The 19,841-nt window shown below is 45.8% G+C and overlaps 2 protein-coding genes across 3 annotated transcripts in view; one reads left to right on the top strand and one right to left on the bottom strand.

The window, feature by feature from the left end:
* Positions 1-10,994, bottom strand: part of LOC103588751 (mitotic spindle assembly checkpoint protein MAD1-like) — a 402,917-nt gene extending 391,923 nt beyond the window's left edge. The window contains exon 1 of the mRNA XM_008570554.1: positions 10,783-10,994. Coding sequence (XP_008568776.1) covers positions 10,783-10,994 — 212 coding nt within the window. The remainder of the gene's footprint in view (positions 1-10,782) is intronic.
* A 4,701-nt stretch (positions 10,995-15,695) lies between these two features.
* Positions 15,696-19,232, top strand: TIGD2 (tigger transposable element derived 2). Of its 2 annotated transcripts, none has more exons than XM_008570552.1 (2): positions 15,696-15,999; positions 16,303-19,232. In XM_008570552.1, the coding sequence occupies exon 2, from the start codon at positions 17,252-17,254 to the stop codon at positions 18,827-18,829; it is 1,578 nt and encodes a 525-aa protein (XP_008568774.1). In that variant the 5' UTR covers positions 15,696-15,999; positions 16,303-17,251; the 3' UTR covers positions 18,830-19,232. The 2 variants fall into 2 exon arrangements, with proteins under 2 accessions (XP_008568774.1, XP_008568775.1); XM_008570553.1 differs by lacking the exon at positions 15,696-15,999 and adding an exon at positions 16,026-16,115.
* The last annotated feature ends 609 nt before the right edge of the window (positions 19,233-19,841 follow it).

Genomic DNA, 19,841 nt, shown 5'->3' with positions numbered 1-19,841 from the left:
AGGTCACAGGGGTGGACTCACAAGTGGAAGGAAGCCCCTGGTAGGTTTGGAGCACCAAGTGACATGACCAGACCACATGTTTCAAGGTCTCTCTCGCTGCTGTGGGACCCTGCCACAAACAGACAATGCTAAGACACAGCAGACCATAAGGGGACCCAGGCAAAGCAGGGAAGCAGGGACAGGTGTCTAATAACCCAGGCAGAACATGACACTGGCAGGCAGGGGAGGTGGTGAGACTGGGTGGGATTCTGGTGCAACTGCAGGTAGAGCCAAGGTAACTTCCTTATGGTCTGGATGGTGATGTGAGAAAACAAGAAAAGTCAAGAAAGAGCCAAAGGTTAAGGCCTGTGCAACCAGGAGAATAGTGGTATCATCTACTCTGGCACCTCACTCTCTCTCTCTCAACTCATTCATTCATTCAATATTTACTGAATATCCACTGTGTGCATGAACTATGCTCTTGCCAGAATCACAGTGGTGAATAAAAAAAACCCAGATAGAGTTCTCACTCTAATGGGAACAATTTCAACAAATACATAATGAAGGTAAACTTGATTACATAACATATATTCTAATGGAAATCCTAACTTAGATGGGATCAGCAAGGGCCAACTGAGGAAATAAGAATTGAGCCCGGAACTGAATAGGATAGAGACGTTCATCGGGGCGAGACAGTCCAGGAAGGTAATGTCGGGCTGAGACATGGGGTGTCCAAAAACTGGAGGAGGGCAACACAGCAGGAGCAGAGCAACAAGAGACTTGTGAAATCAAATGCACTGGAGAACTCTGCAGGGGCCACACCCTGGCAAGGAATCTGCATTTCATCCTAAGAGAAACGGAAATCATAAAAGGGTTTTAGGTAAGGAAGCAACACGATCTGATTTACATTTTAAAAAGATTCCCTCAGACAATTGTGTGGAAAGTGAATGGTAGCAAGGGAAAGAGTAGAAAATAGTGACACAAATTCTTGTCAGCTGAAGGAACAGGAGGTGGTGCAAGAGCAGTGTGAATGCACTAAAAAGGAGCAAGAGCTCCACAATTCAGAAGGAGCACATATGTCCAGGTGAAGACTTAAGACAGAGGGGACCCCAGACCTGGGCCTTGAAGGGTGGGGTATTAGTCTGTTTGTGTTGCTTATAACAGAATACACAGAACTGGATGATTTATAGAGAAAAATGAAATTTATTGCTTACAGTTTCTAAGGCTGGGAAGCCCAAAGTCCATCTGGTGGTGGCGACAATGACCAAGGGTTCTCACATTGCAAGATGGTGGAAGCAGAGAGAGCAGAGAGAGAGAAGACAGACTCTCCTCTTCTTTTAATGACCTCAGAACCATGCACCTGACCACCATTTTTTTTTTCCTTTTTGTCTTTTTTTTTACTGACCAGTAACGGGATCGCCACCCTCAGTGTCGCGCCCGTACCGGGGACCGGCAACAGGATCGCAACCCTCGGTGTCGCACCCGCACCGCGCTCAGCCAGTGAGCGGGAACTGGTCTCCACATGGGATCCGAACCCTCGGCGGGAGCGCCACCGCGCTCCCAAGCGGCGCACTCTCCAGTGCGCCACCGGGCCGGCCCATGACCACCATTTTTAATCCATTCACTATGGCACGGTCCTACAATTTAACACCTCTTTAAAGCTCCACCATAATAGGATTTCCCACCCTCCTAACAGTCACAGTGGGGACCAAGTTTCTAATACATAAAACTTAGGAGACACAATCAAGCTTCAATGAGTTTTGGGGGGACATAATTCAATCCACTACAGTGTGCCAGGGACCCATGAGGACTGGGCCATCAGTATAGACAGAGGGGACCATCAGACCTGGGCCTTAAAGGACGGGGTGCTGGGCACCTGTGGAGCTGGGTCATTACAGACAAAGAAAGCAGCACAGAAACAAGGAGGCAGCCATGCCCATACTAGTCTGGATCATTTAACACGTACTGAGCAAGGGCCAAGCCTGTGCTGGTTACCAGAAATACGAAAGTAAATGTTCAGAGACCCACATCTCAAGGAGCTCATGGTCATGGAGGAACAGCCCTCCACAAACAGCGCAAAACACATAAAGAATCATGCACAACAGCCAGACCTGCCACCCACAGCAGAGATCGAGTGGACGGACACAGCAAGAGGAGCAGCACTAAAGGAACAAGAATTAATCAGTCATTTAGAAGGCTGTGGGGCTCCTATGTTCCAAGATCTTCATTGGGAAAACAAAAAGACAATGCTGTTATGCTAATACATGATAGCAGCTGCCATGTATTAAGAGCATGCTGTTGGCCAGGCACTGTAATATTTGACTCATAGATATCATCTCACTTACCTCTCATATTAACTCCAAATAGGTGCTACTATAATTTCCATTTTACAGACAAGAGAAGGAGAGACAGAGTAAGAGAGAAAGTGGGGGGAGATGCTCAAAAATATGTTCAAGATAGGGGCCGGCCCGGTGGCGCACTGGATAAGTGCGCCGCTTGGGAAGTGCGGTGGCGCTCCCGCCCGAGGGTTTGGATCCCACGTACAGACCGGTTCCCGCTCACTGGCTGAGCGAGGCGCGGGAGCAGCACCGAGGGTTGCAATCCCGTTGCCGGTCCCCGGTCCGGTACGGGGGCAACACTGAGGGTTGCGATCCGTTGCCGGACACGGAAAAAGATAAAAGACAAAAAAAAAAAAAATATGTTCAAGATAGTACATGGCAGAGCTGAACTTTGAACACTACCCTAAGGCTGCACTGTCCAGTAATGGAAACCACTAACCACGTGTGACTATGTAAATTTAAGTTAGAGCTGCAGTTCCTCACTCACACTAACCACATATCAAGTGCTCAACAGTGACATGTGACCAGTGGCTACTGCACTGAATAGCACAGATACAGAACATTGCCAACATGGCAGGAAGTCCTGCTGGGCAGCACTGTCTACTAAAAGCCTATACTCCTGACTCTGTATGGAAGCAAGAAGCAAAGGAACACAGCCAGATGGGCTCAATCTCACGTGTACTCCATGAGAACCCTGGGAGACAGTGCAGGAATAAATGTCATCGTGGTGAATACATAAGTGAGAAAACTGAGGCTCAGGAAAGGTTGGGGTTCCTTCAAGATCCCACCGCCAGTAAATAGAAGCTATGGTGATCAAGCTACAAATGTGAGACCTTGACCCTCTTCCACTTAGTCTGCTAGGGGTCATTTCATTCCCACAACTGGACAGAGAAAGCACATGTATTCTTGGGGTCCTCCTCCATGGTCCTATACAGGGCCATTCACACCAAGACTCCTGAGGTCCAACACACTGGGATATACAACCAATACCCACTGCGGGAGCTCAGCTTGGCCTAGTGCCACCAAGGACCAGCCCAGAGCTCATAGAGATTGAGCCCCGCCACATCTTTGGGACAGATGCACTGTGGCGATCACCCACTGAGGAACGCATAAAGACAACCCATTAGACACAGGCTGGTTTGACACATTCTGCCAAAGTCCATTTTACATCTATTGGCACCAAAAGTCGAACGAATATGACGAGGCCCCTGTCTACGTCACTGACAACCCCAAGGGCCTGTTCCTGCCCTGCTGGGGCACACGCAGCTATGGGAGGCAGCCCAGCTCAAGAGCAGGGCCAGGCTGTGGTCATCTCTGGCTCTTCTCTCCCCACTATATCTATCCACGATAAATCCCATCATATCTACCTTTCAGATTATCTGCAGCCCAACCCCTTCTGATCATCCTCACTGGTCAAAAACAAGAGACATATCTTCTCACCCCTTATGGAGCCCACTGGAAAATCAGCACTGCCTGTTCTAAACTCTCTCAGAAGTCATACCTCCCAGTGACCTCAAAAGATGACCATGACAACAATCATGGTGATTATAACTAGCTAACAACTTGCTGACCTTGTGTTATAGTCTACATGCTTTACAGAGGTAGTTTTACTTAATTAAGGACAAAGAACTACTTGGTGGTAGAGCCAAGACTTGAACATAGGCAGCCTATGCTTAGAGCCAGTGACAACTTCTCAACCACCACCCACCAGCACTACAGGCACGGCATGAGATCCACTCAAATGCAGAGAGTACGTCCTGGCCATCATGAATCTTGTGCACCTTTCATGGGCCCTGCTGGCCTCTGGACCGCTCGAGAGCATTATAACTCAATGCAGACACCAAATGACAAGGTGACAAGGCCTCATTATACTCCAAGATGGTCTGAAAGGATGGTCTAAATGCTTAGTACAAACAGCGGGAAAAGAACCATATTAAGAATCATGACTATTATGCTGACCTCAGCTCACCACTGGGAGGCAACAGAGAAGTTTAAGTCAGATAGAGGCCAGGAAAACATACCCACCAAGTGCACCACCTCTGTGACAGATGACACGGGTGATGACCACTCATCTCATCCATTTATTCTTGAGTCCCTTTCACTAAATGAGAACTCATCTCCTCCAAATGTTGCCAGACACCTGAGGATGTCAGCATCAGATGGAGCAGGCCAGGCCCAGCTCCCAGGGAGCAACCCAGCCAAAGCACCAGGAAGCAGGATGTCTAAGGAAGACCACAACTCCACGTGTTCAGGACTTGTCAATCTGCTGGCTTTAGGCCAAGGGCTCTTCTGGAATATCTAGAGACCAGAGGCAGCAAAATGTGATCTTCAAAACAAATTGCAGTGATTAGAGAAGCTCAGAGCTAGAGCGCAATTCTGCATTTGAACAGGTAGCACTTGAAGGCTGATTGTACAAAGAGAACCATCAGCCCAGAAGAGCCCTGGCCCAGCCAGTTGGAGTGGCCAAGTCAGACCGAGATGCAAAGAGCTCTATTTGTGCCCCCGACACTCAGTGTCTTTTGTCTGCTTAGTTCTATAGCCAGTTCTACCTTAAATCAGCATCGAGGAAGGGGACCTGAGGCTGTACACAGGCAGGGCAGCCTGAGCCATGCAGGATTCATGACTGGGGTGTTCACTGAGGTAGAGAAACACATGTCAAAGGGGGTCTTCAACATCACCCAGAGCACGTCAGCCCATTACCCTTCAGAGTCTGAAAGGTAACAACGAGGCCATGGTCTAAGCCATGAAGGAATGCAGACAGCCTCCTGTAATGACTCAGCCACAGCAGCTCCCAGCTCTCCCAATAGCAGAGCTGGGGAAGTGGCACACAGTGGGGTGCCTGGGTCCTTGGGACCCCAGGGACACTAACAAGTGCCCAGCGATGGCAAAGGAGACTACAGGGCAAGCCTGTAGTGGAAGAGAGTGAGCAGAGGGCATGCCTGGATCTGTCCACCAATTCTGAATAACTTGCCTTGTCCTCAGCCCCATAACCAGGAGGTAAATCATCAGACTCAAGGAACCAAAAACAAGGCTAGAGCAGCAAAAAAGAAAGGCAAGGTTCCCCTGTACTATAATTAAATTCCTGTCCAAAGGTAAAAGAAGACAGACACTGACAGACGATATTCGTATCAGTGATCAATGATGCCCTGTAAGTCATCCAAGGGTGAAGAAGAAATGGAAAAACACAGAGAAAGCCTGGCTTGATGGTTTATGACACCCCCTTAACTGAAATGCAAGCGAACACTCAGCTCTCCTGGAAGGACTTTCTACGGATGCTCCACAAGCTGCCCCTTTGCCCACCAGCAACTCTCCCCCAACCCCTGGCTCCACAACCAGCCCAAGGACTCTTCTTATCACACTGCCATGTCATGAGGATTAGACAGCTGCTGTATGCCAAGTGCATTATCAATGTCATCTCAAGTAATCCTCAAAACACCCCTACAGATAGACACTCTCTCCACTTGGAGATAAGGAGATTCCAGGGCAGTGCTTGAGTAAGCCTGCATAAAGCTAACAAATGAATTCCTCACCACCTACTGAGAGCAGTAAGTCCCCCACCTCCTGCCACCTGGAATGGCTCTAGAAGTTTCTTGCCTCTAAAAACACCAGCCCCAAGATCAAGATGAGGCACAAGTCCCACCACTGGGCTTCCAGCCTCCAGTCCTAAGGAACCAAAAACATTAAGAGAGATAAAAACTTCAGTACAACTTACAAGAGTTTAGAGCCATGATTCACCAGTAACAAGGGCTCAAAAGCTGTAACTCAATGGTACGAAAATATTTTCTTCACTCCAGGCTGATTGGTGGCCCAGCAGGTGACACTGAGGTGTGATGGCATTTTATCTTCCCCAAAAGAGGAAGGTGATGGCTTGTCAATTCAGCATCTGTGCGGTGCAGGATGCTTCGGTTTTTCCCGCACTGTTTCATACAAAGTTCGGATCAGATCCTGACTTAGCTGCCATGCCTTACTCAAACTCTTCCTGCTAGAAGAGTTCCAGGTTCTTCCCTAAGATAGCCTGGAATGTTATTGCAATATTTATGGAGAGAGACTGATGAAAACTTAAACTAAGGTACCAACAGTAAAAATTCAGAGAAGGAGAGAGACCCATAGAACTGGCTGACATACTCTGGCTTACAGCTTCACGAGTGCTGGACACATTCTAGTGACAGAAACCAAGTCACTGAGAAAGCAACTGCAGGAAGCAGTGCTGTGTTCTACACATGGAATCAGCAAAGGAGGAAAATTATACAACACCCAGGTGAGTCTGTCTCAAGACTTGCACTGTCTTTATACTTCTCACAGTGGTACAATAAATAGGTTAATATGCACTATTTGTTTTTTACAGGCCATATTCCTGAAAATATGCACGCTACTGACCCAGCCAGCCCATTTCAGGAATTCACCCTAAGGAAACATGTTCAAAGATTATGTTACAGAAAGTCTACTACAGCATTGTATACAACAAATATTGAAGAAGAGAAAAAAAAATCCAGCTTTGGGCTTTTAAAGTATAGGGCAGCCACGCAATACCATATTAAAAAGCCACTAAAATGATATAACAAACATTTACTAGCAGAGAAAGATGGACACATCAAACGCTCAGAACAAGCAGCAGACAACAACCTGTGTGTGCACAGGAGCATAAGCCCACTGGTCCACACAGACCTGGGAAAACATCTAGAAGCGGCCCTGTGACACGGTGATCTCAGGTGGGAACAGATCTGTTCTTCTGTGATGTGACGAGGCATTACTTTTAAAGAGAAAAAACAAAACTGACCCTTTGTAACTTTTTTTTTTTAATGAGCCCCACCTTGCGATGCCCTCCCTGGATCTATACCACAGCCTGCCGGGACTGGCCTGACATCTTGTTCTGACCCTTTTCCCACATCACCTCCTTCTCATTTCATCTGAATTTCTGTTCAACTGCCTTTAAAAGATTTGTGACAATGCAACCAGCTGTTCCATCTTACGAGGTTCCCTGGCCCTCACCACACAACGACACAGCGAACAGCAGTGGAGTCTCGCCACCTGAGAGAAACAATCGAGGGGACAAGGCCAGTGCAGCCAGCCCAGGACACCATGCTGGGGCCAAAGCGGCAAAAATCCACATCCCAACTGCCACAGCCAGTGCCGCCAGTGCCACCGCCATCCTGGGGTCTGTCTCCTGGGAGTGAATGAAAGGGCAGGGCACCCCGTTCCCTTGGGAGTCTCAGCCCTAAGCACAAAGTCTGTGATCAGCACATGGATGAGAGGAGTCTTCCCTCATCTCCCTGAGTGTGCTGAGACTCCCACAGCTTCACAAGGGGTCCCAGGTGGACTTTGTTGGGAAGTGTCCACCCCCCACCAAGCAGCAGCACCACCATCCAAGGACTTCTCAGTTCCTAGGCACGACACTAAAACGGGTTTAGACCTCAAGCAGCCTACCAGTTACCTAAAGCACTTTACAGCAAAGATGACGAGAGGGTCAGAAAAGTGCCCACATCACATGGAGGAGGCCCAGCTTGCTTCCCAGACCCTGCTGATGAGACAGACCCGAGTCCCCAAATTCAGTGCCTGAAGGCTGCCTGTGTCTCACCACTCACCCATCCCAATGGCACTGTTTCCAGCATGACTCACAAGCTGGGCAGCAGTAACATCTGCCAGCCTCATCTAGAACTTGCACGTTGGCTGAAGAAACCAACACAGAGCAACAAATCCCACGTCCCACGTGAAGCCACAGCATAAAAGGCCAGCACAGAGGAGCACAAAGGAACCTTGGCATTTCAGTGCAGCCTCTCCCTTTGACCTCCCAGGCACCTTCCAAGTGAGGTAAGGGCAGTACTGGGACCTCACCTCAGCTACCTGAGACCCTGTTAACTATGGACTACAGTAGCCATTTCATAGAAGAGGGAGAAGCACTGAACGCTTCCACAGGATGCCCCAAGGCTTACTGTTGCTCCAGCGCAACTACACTGACTCTCAGGGGGAACCCAAAGGCCTGAGAAGCAGGCAACAATCCAGGAGTCAGGAAGGCCACCTGCCCACTGGGCTGGCTGCTCCCTGAGGCAGAGACTCCATTCCCAAACCAATGCCCTCCAAAGAAGATACGGTGGTGCAATCTGCATTTATGACCACAGTGAAGGTGGCATTAGGGGAACGTGCAGACAGGAACTTTTCCCTGTGGCTCTCTGGATACTCAGACTGGTCTTGTTCCTTGCTACTGGTCAAAGCAAATAATTTTACAAAGTACCACATCACTGGGTGGGAGAAAAATACAGACAAGTTTCCTTTCCCTTAATAGTTCATTCCGTTTCATATTCAAAGTAAAATGAAAAGGATTGCGTGGCAAAATGTTAAAGCTTTAATTTCAAATCACTTTTAATGCCTGTTTCATCTGACAGTGGCTTTGAAAGCCAAAGGCAATCTTTATCATTTGAGGGTTTTAAGGTAAATTGACGTGATTATGTCCAACATAACCAGATGCTTCTAAAAGCCAATTTTCAAAGTGACATCAGCCCCCAAAATAAGAAATTCTTCCTCTGGCTACTAATAAATTATTAAAATGCTACCTCGACAGGAGGATGAGGCTATAGCTTGATAATCTACAGCAAACAGGCTGGTTCTCCCCACCCCACCCCACCTATCTGTGGGTCAGCCCAATGCAGGGTGCAGAGCCCATTGTGGTCACAACCACATGGTCTTTCCTGGTGCCCACCTGCCTCAGGTGATGCAACAATGAATCAGACTAGTTTAAGCTTATCACAGTAATTCCATCTTCTCTGTCAGTACCCAGTCTGGGGCAGGCAGGCAACCCAGTTTTGGCCAATGAGGCATGAGGGGAATATGCTGGCAGTGTGGGTCCTGGAAAATGTCTCTTCCAGAAAAGATATCCAAGAAAGAAGCCTCTCCTTCTGCCTCTCATGTGACACCTAAACCTGGGCAGCACCCTCACAGCCATGAGAGAAACCAGCCTGAGCACCCAGCCGATTATCCGCAGGATCTGCATCCAGAGATTCAACCAAACACAGATCGAAGATACTTGGAAAAATAAAAAATAACAACAATAAAAAAAAATACAAATAAAAAATACAGTGTAATGCATTTGCATTTTACTAGGTATTATAAGTAATCTTGAGATAATTTAAAGTATACAGAAGGATGTATACAGGTTATATGCAAATACTACACCTCTTTATATCAGAGACTTGAGCATCCTCAGGTTGGTGTCCTTGGGGGAGGGGAAGAGTGTCCTGGAATCAATCCCCTGAGGATACTGAGGAATGACTGTAGATATTTGGTCTTTGTCCCTGGTTCCGTAAAATCCTTGAAATTTCCTGAGTGATAGGAGTCTCTTATTATTCACGAAGAGCACCTCTTGATCACACCTGAGTTTAGGCTAATGAGGTAACTTTGGGTGGACCCCCTAGATAGCCTCATGATGGGGCTGGTCAACAGAAAAACCAGCAATTACAGGGTGGGAACTTCCAGCCCCACCCACCCACATCCAGGGAGCAGGCAGGGGGTGCTGGAGACTGAGTTGTAATAACTCTTGAACAAGATTCAGGGAGCTTCCAGGTCAGTGAACACAAGGAGGTGTTGGGAGGGTGGTGCACCTGGAGAAGGCATGGAAACCCAGTGTCCCTCTCCATGACTTGCCCTATGCTTCTCTTCCATTTGACTCTTCCTGAGCTGCATCTTTCATAACAAACCATTAATAGTAAGTACAGAATTCTCCTGAGTTCTCTGAGTCATTCCAGCAAGTTACAGAACCTGAGGAGGGGGTTATGGGGTCCCCTGAATTTGCAGCTCGACAAAAGTGGGCAACCTGGGGACCCAATACTTGTGACTGGCATCTGAAGTGGGGGCAGTCTTGTGGCACCAAGCCCTTAACCTGTGGGGCTGTGCTAACTCTGAGCAGTTAGTGTCAGAACTGAATTGAATCACAGGACATCCCCAGTGGTGTCAAAGCAGGAGAGGTGATGGAAAAGACACCACACGTTTTGTGTCAGGAGGTAGAAAACCTAGATCAAGCCATGCAGTTGCCTACCTCTGCTGGCTATGGAACAGATTTGCTCCCTGCTAAGTGAGATTTTTGCTGTTTGCTGTCTACGGCATCTGGACTGTTGGGATACTCTCTGTAGTCCTTCCTTGAGGGCATGAGTCTACCCACCAGGGACCAAGTTTCTAAACCATGACAAGATCACACAGAACCCACACATGACCAGAAAGATGAGAATGCTCCTGATCCAGAAGAGGCCCCACGCATCAGGAAGCCAACGCACCAGGGACCCAATGGCATTCAGCAGGTTGTCAGAATTACTGCAAGATGGTACCTCAGCTGAGTCTCAGCACCACAGCTTCCACTCTCAAACCCCTGCTGCCTCACCATCTCAGACTAAGGCAGACCAGACGGTGAAGCACATCTACTTCTGAGCGAGCCAGGTAGGCACACTCTCTTACCGGCCCCCAACTCTCCAGGGCCTACCTGCTGTTGATGGCACTGTTCTTGTCCTTCAGGGCAAGCTCTCTCTGCTGCAGCTCAACAACGAACCTGGAAAGATCTTCCGGAGTCCTGAGGGATAAAGAAGACACACTCAGTTCCAGCTGTTGCCTGGATGTGGACCTAATTCTGAATACAAAATAGAAGGCCCAAACAATGTCAGTAGCTGCTGACTGAGAGACCCAGGATGAGTTCATTCCTGTGGCCCCTTTTTCAGGGCAGCGTGCACTCATCACAATCTGGATTCAACCGTAGCCCGCCCACCAGCTCTGCAACACTGGGCAAATTACTTTTACAAGGCTTGATTTTATTTCACCTGTAAAAATAGGGATAATATGTAACCAATAATGTCATTATGCAGAGGAAATGAAATAATGTTTAAAAACACCTACCAAGAGCCTGGCATAAATGAGGAGCCCAGTAAGTTGTATTTTCCTTTCCTCACTTCTCCTTCAATATACCCACATATAACAACAAGAGTTATAATAATGGATCCCCATACATATAATGCTTTATAATTTTCAAAACGACTCCAGATTAACTGTCTCAGTTTACACTCAGAACAGCCCTGTTTTTTATTGTCTCCATTTCTTAAATGAAGAAACAGATATAGGGCCGGCCCGGTGGCGCACTGCTACAGTGCGCTGCTTGGGAAGCACGGTGGCACTCCCGCCGAGGGTTCGGATCCCACGTACAGACCGGTTCCCGCTCACTGGCTGAGCGAGGTGTGGGAGCAACACCGAGGGTTGCGATCCCGTTGCCGGTCCCGGTCCGGTACGGGCGCAACACTGAGGGTTGCGATCCGTTGCCGGACACGAAAAAGGAAAAAAAAAAAAAAAAAAAGAAACAGATATAAAGATGTTAAATGGCAGGTGCAAAGTCCACTCCACTAGTGAGCAGCACGGAGCCTCACTTTGAACTGTATCTTCTAACTCAGCAGAACATGCATCAAGAATTTCTTTGAGAGTTGAAAAGTAATGCCCAGTGGCCATGTGAACATTCCCAGACACACAACACAGAGCATGCAGCTCAAGGCTCTCTCTCTGGCTTGGAATGCAAGTAGCATGTGACCTTGAGGCCTGAGGATCCATCCCTGTTTTTCTCATCACCTATCACCACACCAAACACAGGGCCACACAGAGAGCAGGAACTGGGGTCTATGTTGTGTGAGCTCCATTTAGGGAATGACCACTGCATCAATGAATGAGGGACAGTGACCCCTACACTAGTCGAGGAGGCTGTGACTCCAGCTATACCAATAAGGCAGGCACTCCATGGAAGGACAGTCCTGCACAGAGAGTGAGCGGCCACTGGTCATTAGGCAGCTGAATCCAAGAGGGGTTGTCTAGCCCCAGGTTGATCATGTGAACCCCCTCCCCAAGGCCTCTGCTGAAGTCCGAGATTGCCACTTAACAGTCATATTTTAACCAGGACCCCTAACAGAAGCTACGTCTTGTCACATCCTGCTTAAAACCAAACCTAAGGGCCGGCTTGGTGGCGCACTCAGTAGAGTGCGGCACTCCCGCCGAGGGTTCGGATCCCATATAGAGACTGGTCCGCTCACTGGTTGAGCGCGGTGCAGACGCGACACTGAGGGTTGCGATCCCGTTACCGGTCACAAAAAAAGACAAAAAGGAAAAAAAAAACCAAACCTAAAATTGACATAGTGCGAATCCTAGACTCTGGGCGTCTAGGACCCCTCCTTCATGCAAGCCACATGCTGGCCTTTTCTCTGTCACTTGAACACATCAACCCCATTTGATCCCCAAAACTTTGCATTAGTTAATCCTTTGCTTGGAAAGTTCCTCCTTAGATTTTCCCATGGCCAGCTCCTTCTCAAACTACAGAAAAAGTATCATTTCCTTTAAGATTTCTCTAGTCAAGCCCCAAGTCACTCCCCAACCCCTGGCAACCACCACCCTACTTTCTGTATCTGTGAATTTGACTACTCTAGGTCCCACACACAAGTGGACTCACACAGTATTTGTCCTTTTATAACTAGTGTATCTCACTTAGCATAATGTCCTCAAGGCTCACCCACACTGTAACACAACAGACCTTCCTCCTGAAGACGGAATAATGCTTCACTGCACAGAGAGGCTACTTTCAATTCATCCATTCACCCACGGGTGCACAGTTAAGTTGTTTACACCTTTGACTACTGTGAATAACAGGACTACAAACACAGATATAGGAATATCTCTTTGAGACCCTGTTTTCAATTATTTTGGGTATACACCCAGAAGTGGAATTGCTATATCTTTTAGGAACTGCCATACTATAGTGGCTGCATCATTTTACATTCTCCACAGCATTGTTTACAACATTTAAAAAAAAAAAAAAAGCTTAACAATAGAAAATAAATGAATAAGTCCTCACAGCCATAAGATGGGATCCTATACGCCCATTAAATCTGATGCTAGGCCAAGAGAATTGGCCAGGTAGTTGCCACAGACACCAAAAAACACAGGGGAACATACAAGGGCATACTCAAGTTCTGGTCAGGGCAGTGGGATGCATGTGGTTTCATGGTGTGTGGCATCATACGGGGGGGTGGGGGGGTCTAGTGACCGTGGACCATTTGAATCATCTGGGTAACTCCAGTCTGCCCCACCCCCACCCCAATCCACTGAATCAAAATCCCTCAAGGTGGGACTCAGGATCTGCAAACAAGTTCTTTGGCGATTCTTACACACAACTACTTTTATTTTTTTTTTTTTTTTTTTTTTTTTTGAAAGTTTTTTTTTTTTTTTTTTTTTTTTTTTTTTTGGAAATTTTTCTTTTTTTTTTTTTTTTTTTTTTTTTTTTTTGGAAAATCTTTATTTTTTTTTTTTTTTTTTTTTTATTTTTTTATTTTTTTATTTTTAAAATTTTTATTTTGTCAATATACACTGTATATGATTATTATGGCCCATCACCGACACCTCCCTCCCTCCTCCCTCTCTCCCCTCCCCCCCAAGAATGTCTTTTCCGTTTGCTTACACAACTACTTTTAGAACAACTGATCATTTGCAAAAAAGAGAGGGGAAAAACCTAAGCGGTAAAATGATCATATAACCTGCATGGCAAGTTACTAAAAATAATTCTTTATGCCATCAAGAAAACCATCTACCATACATCTGACAAAGAACATTCTCTAAGGCTCTCTATCAATGTGATGGGCAAATATCAGGTTCCAGAACTTGGTCCAAATCTAAAGAAGAATCCCAGAAGACATGGCAGAGAGATTTACCTATAAAAACTCTGAACACTTGAAATCGTTTCATGGCTTTGGCTACTATTTAAGATTACTAGACTTTGTGCCAATTTGATAGATACTAGAACATCTCCTTCAAAACAATAAGTAATACAATACCAAAAAATACAAATACATAAAAACACGATGGCAAAACTGCTATAAACAGGGATGTTCCAATATACAACTCTAGGGGGTGCAAATTACATTGTTCGTGGAAGTATTTATGATAGACAAAAATCATAATAACTGCAAAACACTGCACATGATGGGACAGATGCCACTGAAAGCACACTATATACATTAGACCCTTTAATCCTTTCAACAGCCCTGTGAGGTAAGAGATATTGTTACTCCCATTTTATATAGATGGGGAAGCTGAGGTACAGAGGAGACAGGCAGCATGCCCAAGTTGCACAGTCAATAACTTGAAGAGTCAGAATGCAAACTTAGGCCTCCTGGTTCAGAGGCTACTCTTAACTCTCATGCCATATGTCCAATATCTTCAGACCACTCATAAATTATGGCACACACACAATGCCATTAAAAGGGCACAGTAGATGGCACTCGAGGGACTACACAAAGCCATTTCCAAGGCCAATACTCTGACCTGGGAAGCAGAGTGAGAGGCCAACACATGCATGCATAGGTACATAATACACTCATGTACACATGTCTTTTCCACACACACTCCCCAAGTCACAGGGGTCTGAGGACTAACCACAAAGACACAGAGGCAAGGATACCCTCCACATCTCGAATGCTCTCGTGCTGTCACTTCTCAGACTAAAGGTCAGCACAGGAGATGCTGTGGAGTGTGCAGATGACTGCACAGGGGTGAGGAAGGGGCAAACCCAAGAGGGTATGCTGACTCTGGGCCACAGAGAGGGTCACTCATTCATTCAAAAGCTTCTAGGTAACATAAGACCCACGAGCAGTGCCCTGGCCAGCACCAGGCACAGGGACAAGCCACTCACATCCTACTGTCCAGAGCACTCTGCCATGAACTGAACTGTGTCTTCCCAAAATTCCTATGCTGAAGCCTTAACACCCAGGGGTATCTGGAGATGGGGCTTCTGGGTTAGGTGGGGTCATGAGGTGAGATTCTCACGATGGTATTAATTCCTTTATAAGAAGAGATACCCAGGGAGCTTGCTTTGAGTCTCTCCTGGCCATGTGAACACACAGTATAAGGCAGCCATCCGCAAGGTAGGAAGAGGGTCCTCACTGGAAGTGACCATGCTAGCCCCTTGACCTTAGACCTCCTGTTTCTGGAACCACGAGAAATTACTGTTCTCAAAGCCCCAGTCTGTGGAGTTTTGTTACAGCAGCTAGAGCCAACTAAGACACTCCTTCCAGCAGGAGGGCCAAATGAGCCAGCCAGTCACACTCAGGAAACAGCTCAGGTACAGACAGTTCGATTCCATTTATCTACCAATCTGCACATACAACCTCATATTTCTAGGTAAGAAGAAGATAAATAAAATATGTGTACTTATATTTATAGAATATAATTTAGAAAGATTTACCCCAAATTTATACCAGTGGTTACCTCCATGTTAAGAGCTAGAATGAGTGGTGGCAATCAAAGGGATTTTTAACTTCATGTGAATTATTTAAATTTCTTATTATGAGTTTAGGCCTTCCGGCTCCGGCGGCGACGCTCGCTCCTCGCTGCAGCCGCGCCGCCGGGGTCAGCCTCCTTCGGGAGACTCCATTTGCTCTTAGTGCGGAGTGGCCGCCGTGCAGGCGGGCTGAGAGTGATGCCCTCGGCTGGCGGACAGACGTCCCCAGCGCCCCGGGGCCGCTCGCTCGCTGGCTGGCTGCGGCGGTGACCCCGGTCGTCGGCTTCCTCGGCAAACCCGGGCTCCCTCCGCGGGGGAGAAGACGTCCGGCGCTCCAGAGCTCGCCCAGCGGGGCGAGGCCCTCGCTAGCACGGCTGCTCTCTGACCTCTTAACCTCAGGAGGTTCGGCAAACCCGGGCTCCCTCCGCGGGGGAGAAGACGTCCGGCGCTCCAGAGCTCGCTCAGCGGGGCGAGGCCCTCGCTAGCACGGCTGCTCTCTGACCTCTTAACCTCAGGAGGTAGGGGAAGCTCTGTTCCGGTCCCGCTCTCTGTCACCCCAGATAACGCCTGAAAGCATTATATGTCGTATTTAGCAGTCACTTTCATAGAGGCGTTAATTTTCTCAACATAGTTGCAGGATATATGTGGGTAATGCTACAGACCCTGATGTTGAAAAAAATATATATTTTTGGTGTTTTCCTTTAGGTTTCGGAAGCTCCGAGTGCCTGTACAGCCCCCACAGGAACTACTGTTGGCTCATCGAGGATCATCTCTCACCAGGATTATTGTAACATCCTCTTCACCGAGCCTTCCCACCCCATAGCCTCTACCTTGGGTCCTGATTTCCACCAATGAAGTTTTTTGATGTTTTCTTTAATCATGTGATATCACCTCTTGTCCACCTTTCTCCTTTCCAGTTGCCAAACCCATTTGGTATAAGTTTGTGTCGCGTCAAAGTACAGTTTTCTGCTTGTCCACTCTCATCTGGCATTTGCGCCGCTCACTTCTGTCCAGCTCGCCTTACCTTGCTTGCCTGTGATTTCCATAAGCACTCACCTGCGTGACTTATAAGCAGTCCTTGCCTAGAACAGACAGCATTCCATACAGTTACGGCCTGACCAAGACAACATAGTCAGGGGGTGAGTCCCATTATATTTTCTTGTATGTCAAATTTGCAAGTCCTCTCTTGACTTAAACTTTATTCGCTAGCGCCTTTCCCAAAATGCTAAGCACAGAACTTTACCCACAATGATAGCAAGAGTTAAGTATGCAGTAGGACTGTGTTAGAGACTTTGCTAGTACATATTGGTTCAACGTCTAACCTCCAGTAAGATTGCAGTTCATTAAAAGACCTTAAACTAAGTGAAGAGGAAGAAAGATAGAAGATAGGGTTAATCGGAGCTCGTCCTTATTGTAGGAACCTTGCAAGTTTTAAAACAGCAGTGAAGAGAGTTATGTAGAGCTTATCTGGAAATTGGCTATAATGCTATTTACCTAGGTCCTAGGGGGCAGAGGAGGGATCTTCGGACCTCATTATAATTTCAAATTATATATAACTTAAAATGTCAAGTTATACTTGAGTAAAATAACATTTTATTCAAATATAAGTTAATTATCTTCTTTTAGTGATTGCCTAAAATAATAAACACTTAAAATGTTGGGGAAACGTAAGCGTGTGGTATTAACAATTAAGGACAAGCTTGACATTATTAAGAAACTTGAGGAAGGCATCTCTTTCAAAAAGCTTTCTGTGGTATATGGAATTGGTGAATCCACAGTTCGTGATATCAAAAAGAACAAAGAAAGGATTATAAGCTATGCAAACAATTCAGATCCTACAAGTGGGGTATCCAAACGTAAATCTATGAAGTCATCAACGTATGAGGAACTTGATAGAGTTATGATAGAGTGGTTTAACCAGCAGAAAACAGATGGGATTCCAGTGTCTGGAACGATTTGTGCAAAACAAGCCAAGTTCTTTTTTGATGCTTTGGGGATGGAAGGTGATTTTAATGCATCATCTGGGTGGCTAACTCGATTTAAGCAGCGCCATGGTATTCCTAAGGCTGCTGGTAAAGGAACAAAATTAAAAGGAGATGAAACTGCTGCCAGTGAATTTTGTGGTAACTTTCAGGAATTTGTTGAGAGAGAAAATCTACAACCAGAGCAAATTTATGGTGCTGATCAAACTGGATTGTTCTGGAAATGTCTGCCATCGAGGACGTTACTTCTTGAAACTGAGCAAAGTACTTCTGGGTATAGGTCAAGCAGAGAGAGAATCATTATTATGTGTTGTGCAAATGCCACCGGTTTACACAAACTTAATCTTTGTGTTGTGGGAAAAGCAAAAAAACCCCGTGCATTCAAAGGCACTGACCTTTCAAACCTTCCTGTCACTTATTTCAGTCAAAAAGGCGCATGGATAGAACAGTCTGTTTTCAGACAGTGGTTTGACAGATACTTTGTGCCACAGGTACAGAAGCATTTGAAATCCAAGGGACTTCTAGAAAAAGCAGTGCTTCTTTTAGATTTCCCCCCACCACATCCAAATGAAGAAGTGTTGAGTTCAGATGATGGTAGGATAATTGTGAAATATTTGCCACCGAATGTCACCAGTCTAATTCAACCAATGAGTCAGGGAGTTCTAGCCACTGTAAAAAGATACTACCGAGTGGGACTTCTCCAGAAATATATGGATGAAGGAATTGACCCAAAAATGTTTTGGAAGAACTTGACAGTGTTGGATGCAATTTATGAAGTATCAAGAGCTTGGAACATGGTAAAATCAAGTACCATAACCAAAGCATGGAAAAAACTTTTCCCAAGCCATGAAGGGAATTCAGGAATGAACATTGAGGAAGGAGCCATTTTAGCAGCTAACTTAGCAACGCTCTTACAGAATACAGAAGACTGTGAACACGCTGACATTGAGAATATCGATCAGTGGTTTGACTCTCGAAGCAATGACTCAAGCTGTCAGGTGCTAACTGACAGTGAAGGTGCTGAGGACCAGGGCAGAGCTACTGAGCGTAAGACTCCCGGTAAGACTAGAAAAACAGAACTAAATCCAGAGAAGCATATTAGCCATAAAGCTGCACTTGAATGGACTGAAAATTTACTGGGTTATCTAGAACAACAAGATGACATGCTTCTATCTGACAAATTGGTATTACGGAGGCTTCGGACCATAATAAGAAGAAAACATAAGATCCAAAATAATAAAAGTTATTAATAGTGCTCTTAAGAGTTTCAGTGTATTTGCATCTTTGTGACTTTATCTGCAGTGGAACTTACCTTGTTTGAAGTGCTGTGGATTCCAAAGCCAAATACGTTTTATAAATGATTTTAGGATTAGATGCCATTTTGGATTACTTAAATTGCATCTGTTAATGTTGACTCTAGTAATTGAGCATTGACATGTAACTTGTCTGTCTATTCTTTCTAATCTGTATTATACTAATTAGATCACAAGGTACCTGAGGCCAGGGATCTTGTGTCTGTTTTGTGCCTCAATTACAGTGTGTCTAATAAATGACCATGCACAATATAGGCACTCAATAAATCTTACTTAAATTGAAGTTTTATGACTTTCTGTGAACTTCAGTTTCCACATTGAAATATGTTAGGGGTAGGTTTTCATTTCCACTTTTCCGCTGCTGAAAATCTTAGAAAAGCTCAACAAAGATTGTGCTTGAAGTGAAAGGTTGTGCACTATGATTGCAGAGAACTGAAGGAAAATAAAAGACTTAAATATGGAATTTCTGTACTAACAATATTTCAACAATCAGCAATTCAGATTGGCCATCTTTGAGTATAGTGAAGGAAAAGGAAATAAAATTAAAATGTACCCAGGGAAAGTGTTCATTTATTCCATCTGATAATAGGGAGAGTTCCTTCATAGTTGTAGAAAGAATGCCATCCCTGTTCCAGGAAGATAGGTTTCAGTTCCCAAACCATTGCAATTAGAAGAGGTAAGGGTTAAATTTTATCTGTCATTTTGATTCTTTTCAGATATATCACTAGTTTTTCTCCTTAATAGGCTGTTCGACATTTATGTAACACTTTAAAGCTTACAAGCATGTAATTTGCTTTCATATAGCATATTTTTCTTTTAAAACTAATATTGAGAATAACCTGCCTTTTGTCATAGGGGTGTTGGCTCTGACCCTTTATGATGGGGAGGAGAGGGATCACCCCTTTTCCACCTCCATAAAATATATATACAATCTATGGAACCAGCACAT

This window comes from Galeopterus variegatus, unplaced genomic scaffold, assembly GCF_000696425.1.
Source record: "Galeopterus variegatus unplaced genomic scaffold, G_variegatus-3.0.2 Scaffold613, whole genome shotgun sequence".
NCBI classification, from domain to species: Eukaryota; Metazoa; Chordata; class Mammalia; order Dermoptera; family Cynocephalidae; genus Galeopterus; species Galeopterus variegatus.
This window is presented reverse-complemented; position numbering and strand designations above follow the sequence as displayed.

What these genes read in the sequence shown, in the direction of transcription:
- TIGD2 (XM_008570552.1), top strand. Translation starts at nt 17,252, where the DNA reads ATGTTGGGGAAACGTAAGCGTGTGGTATTAACAATTAAGGACAAGCTT.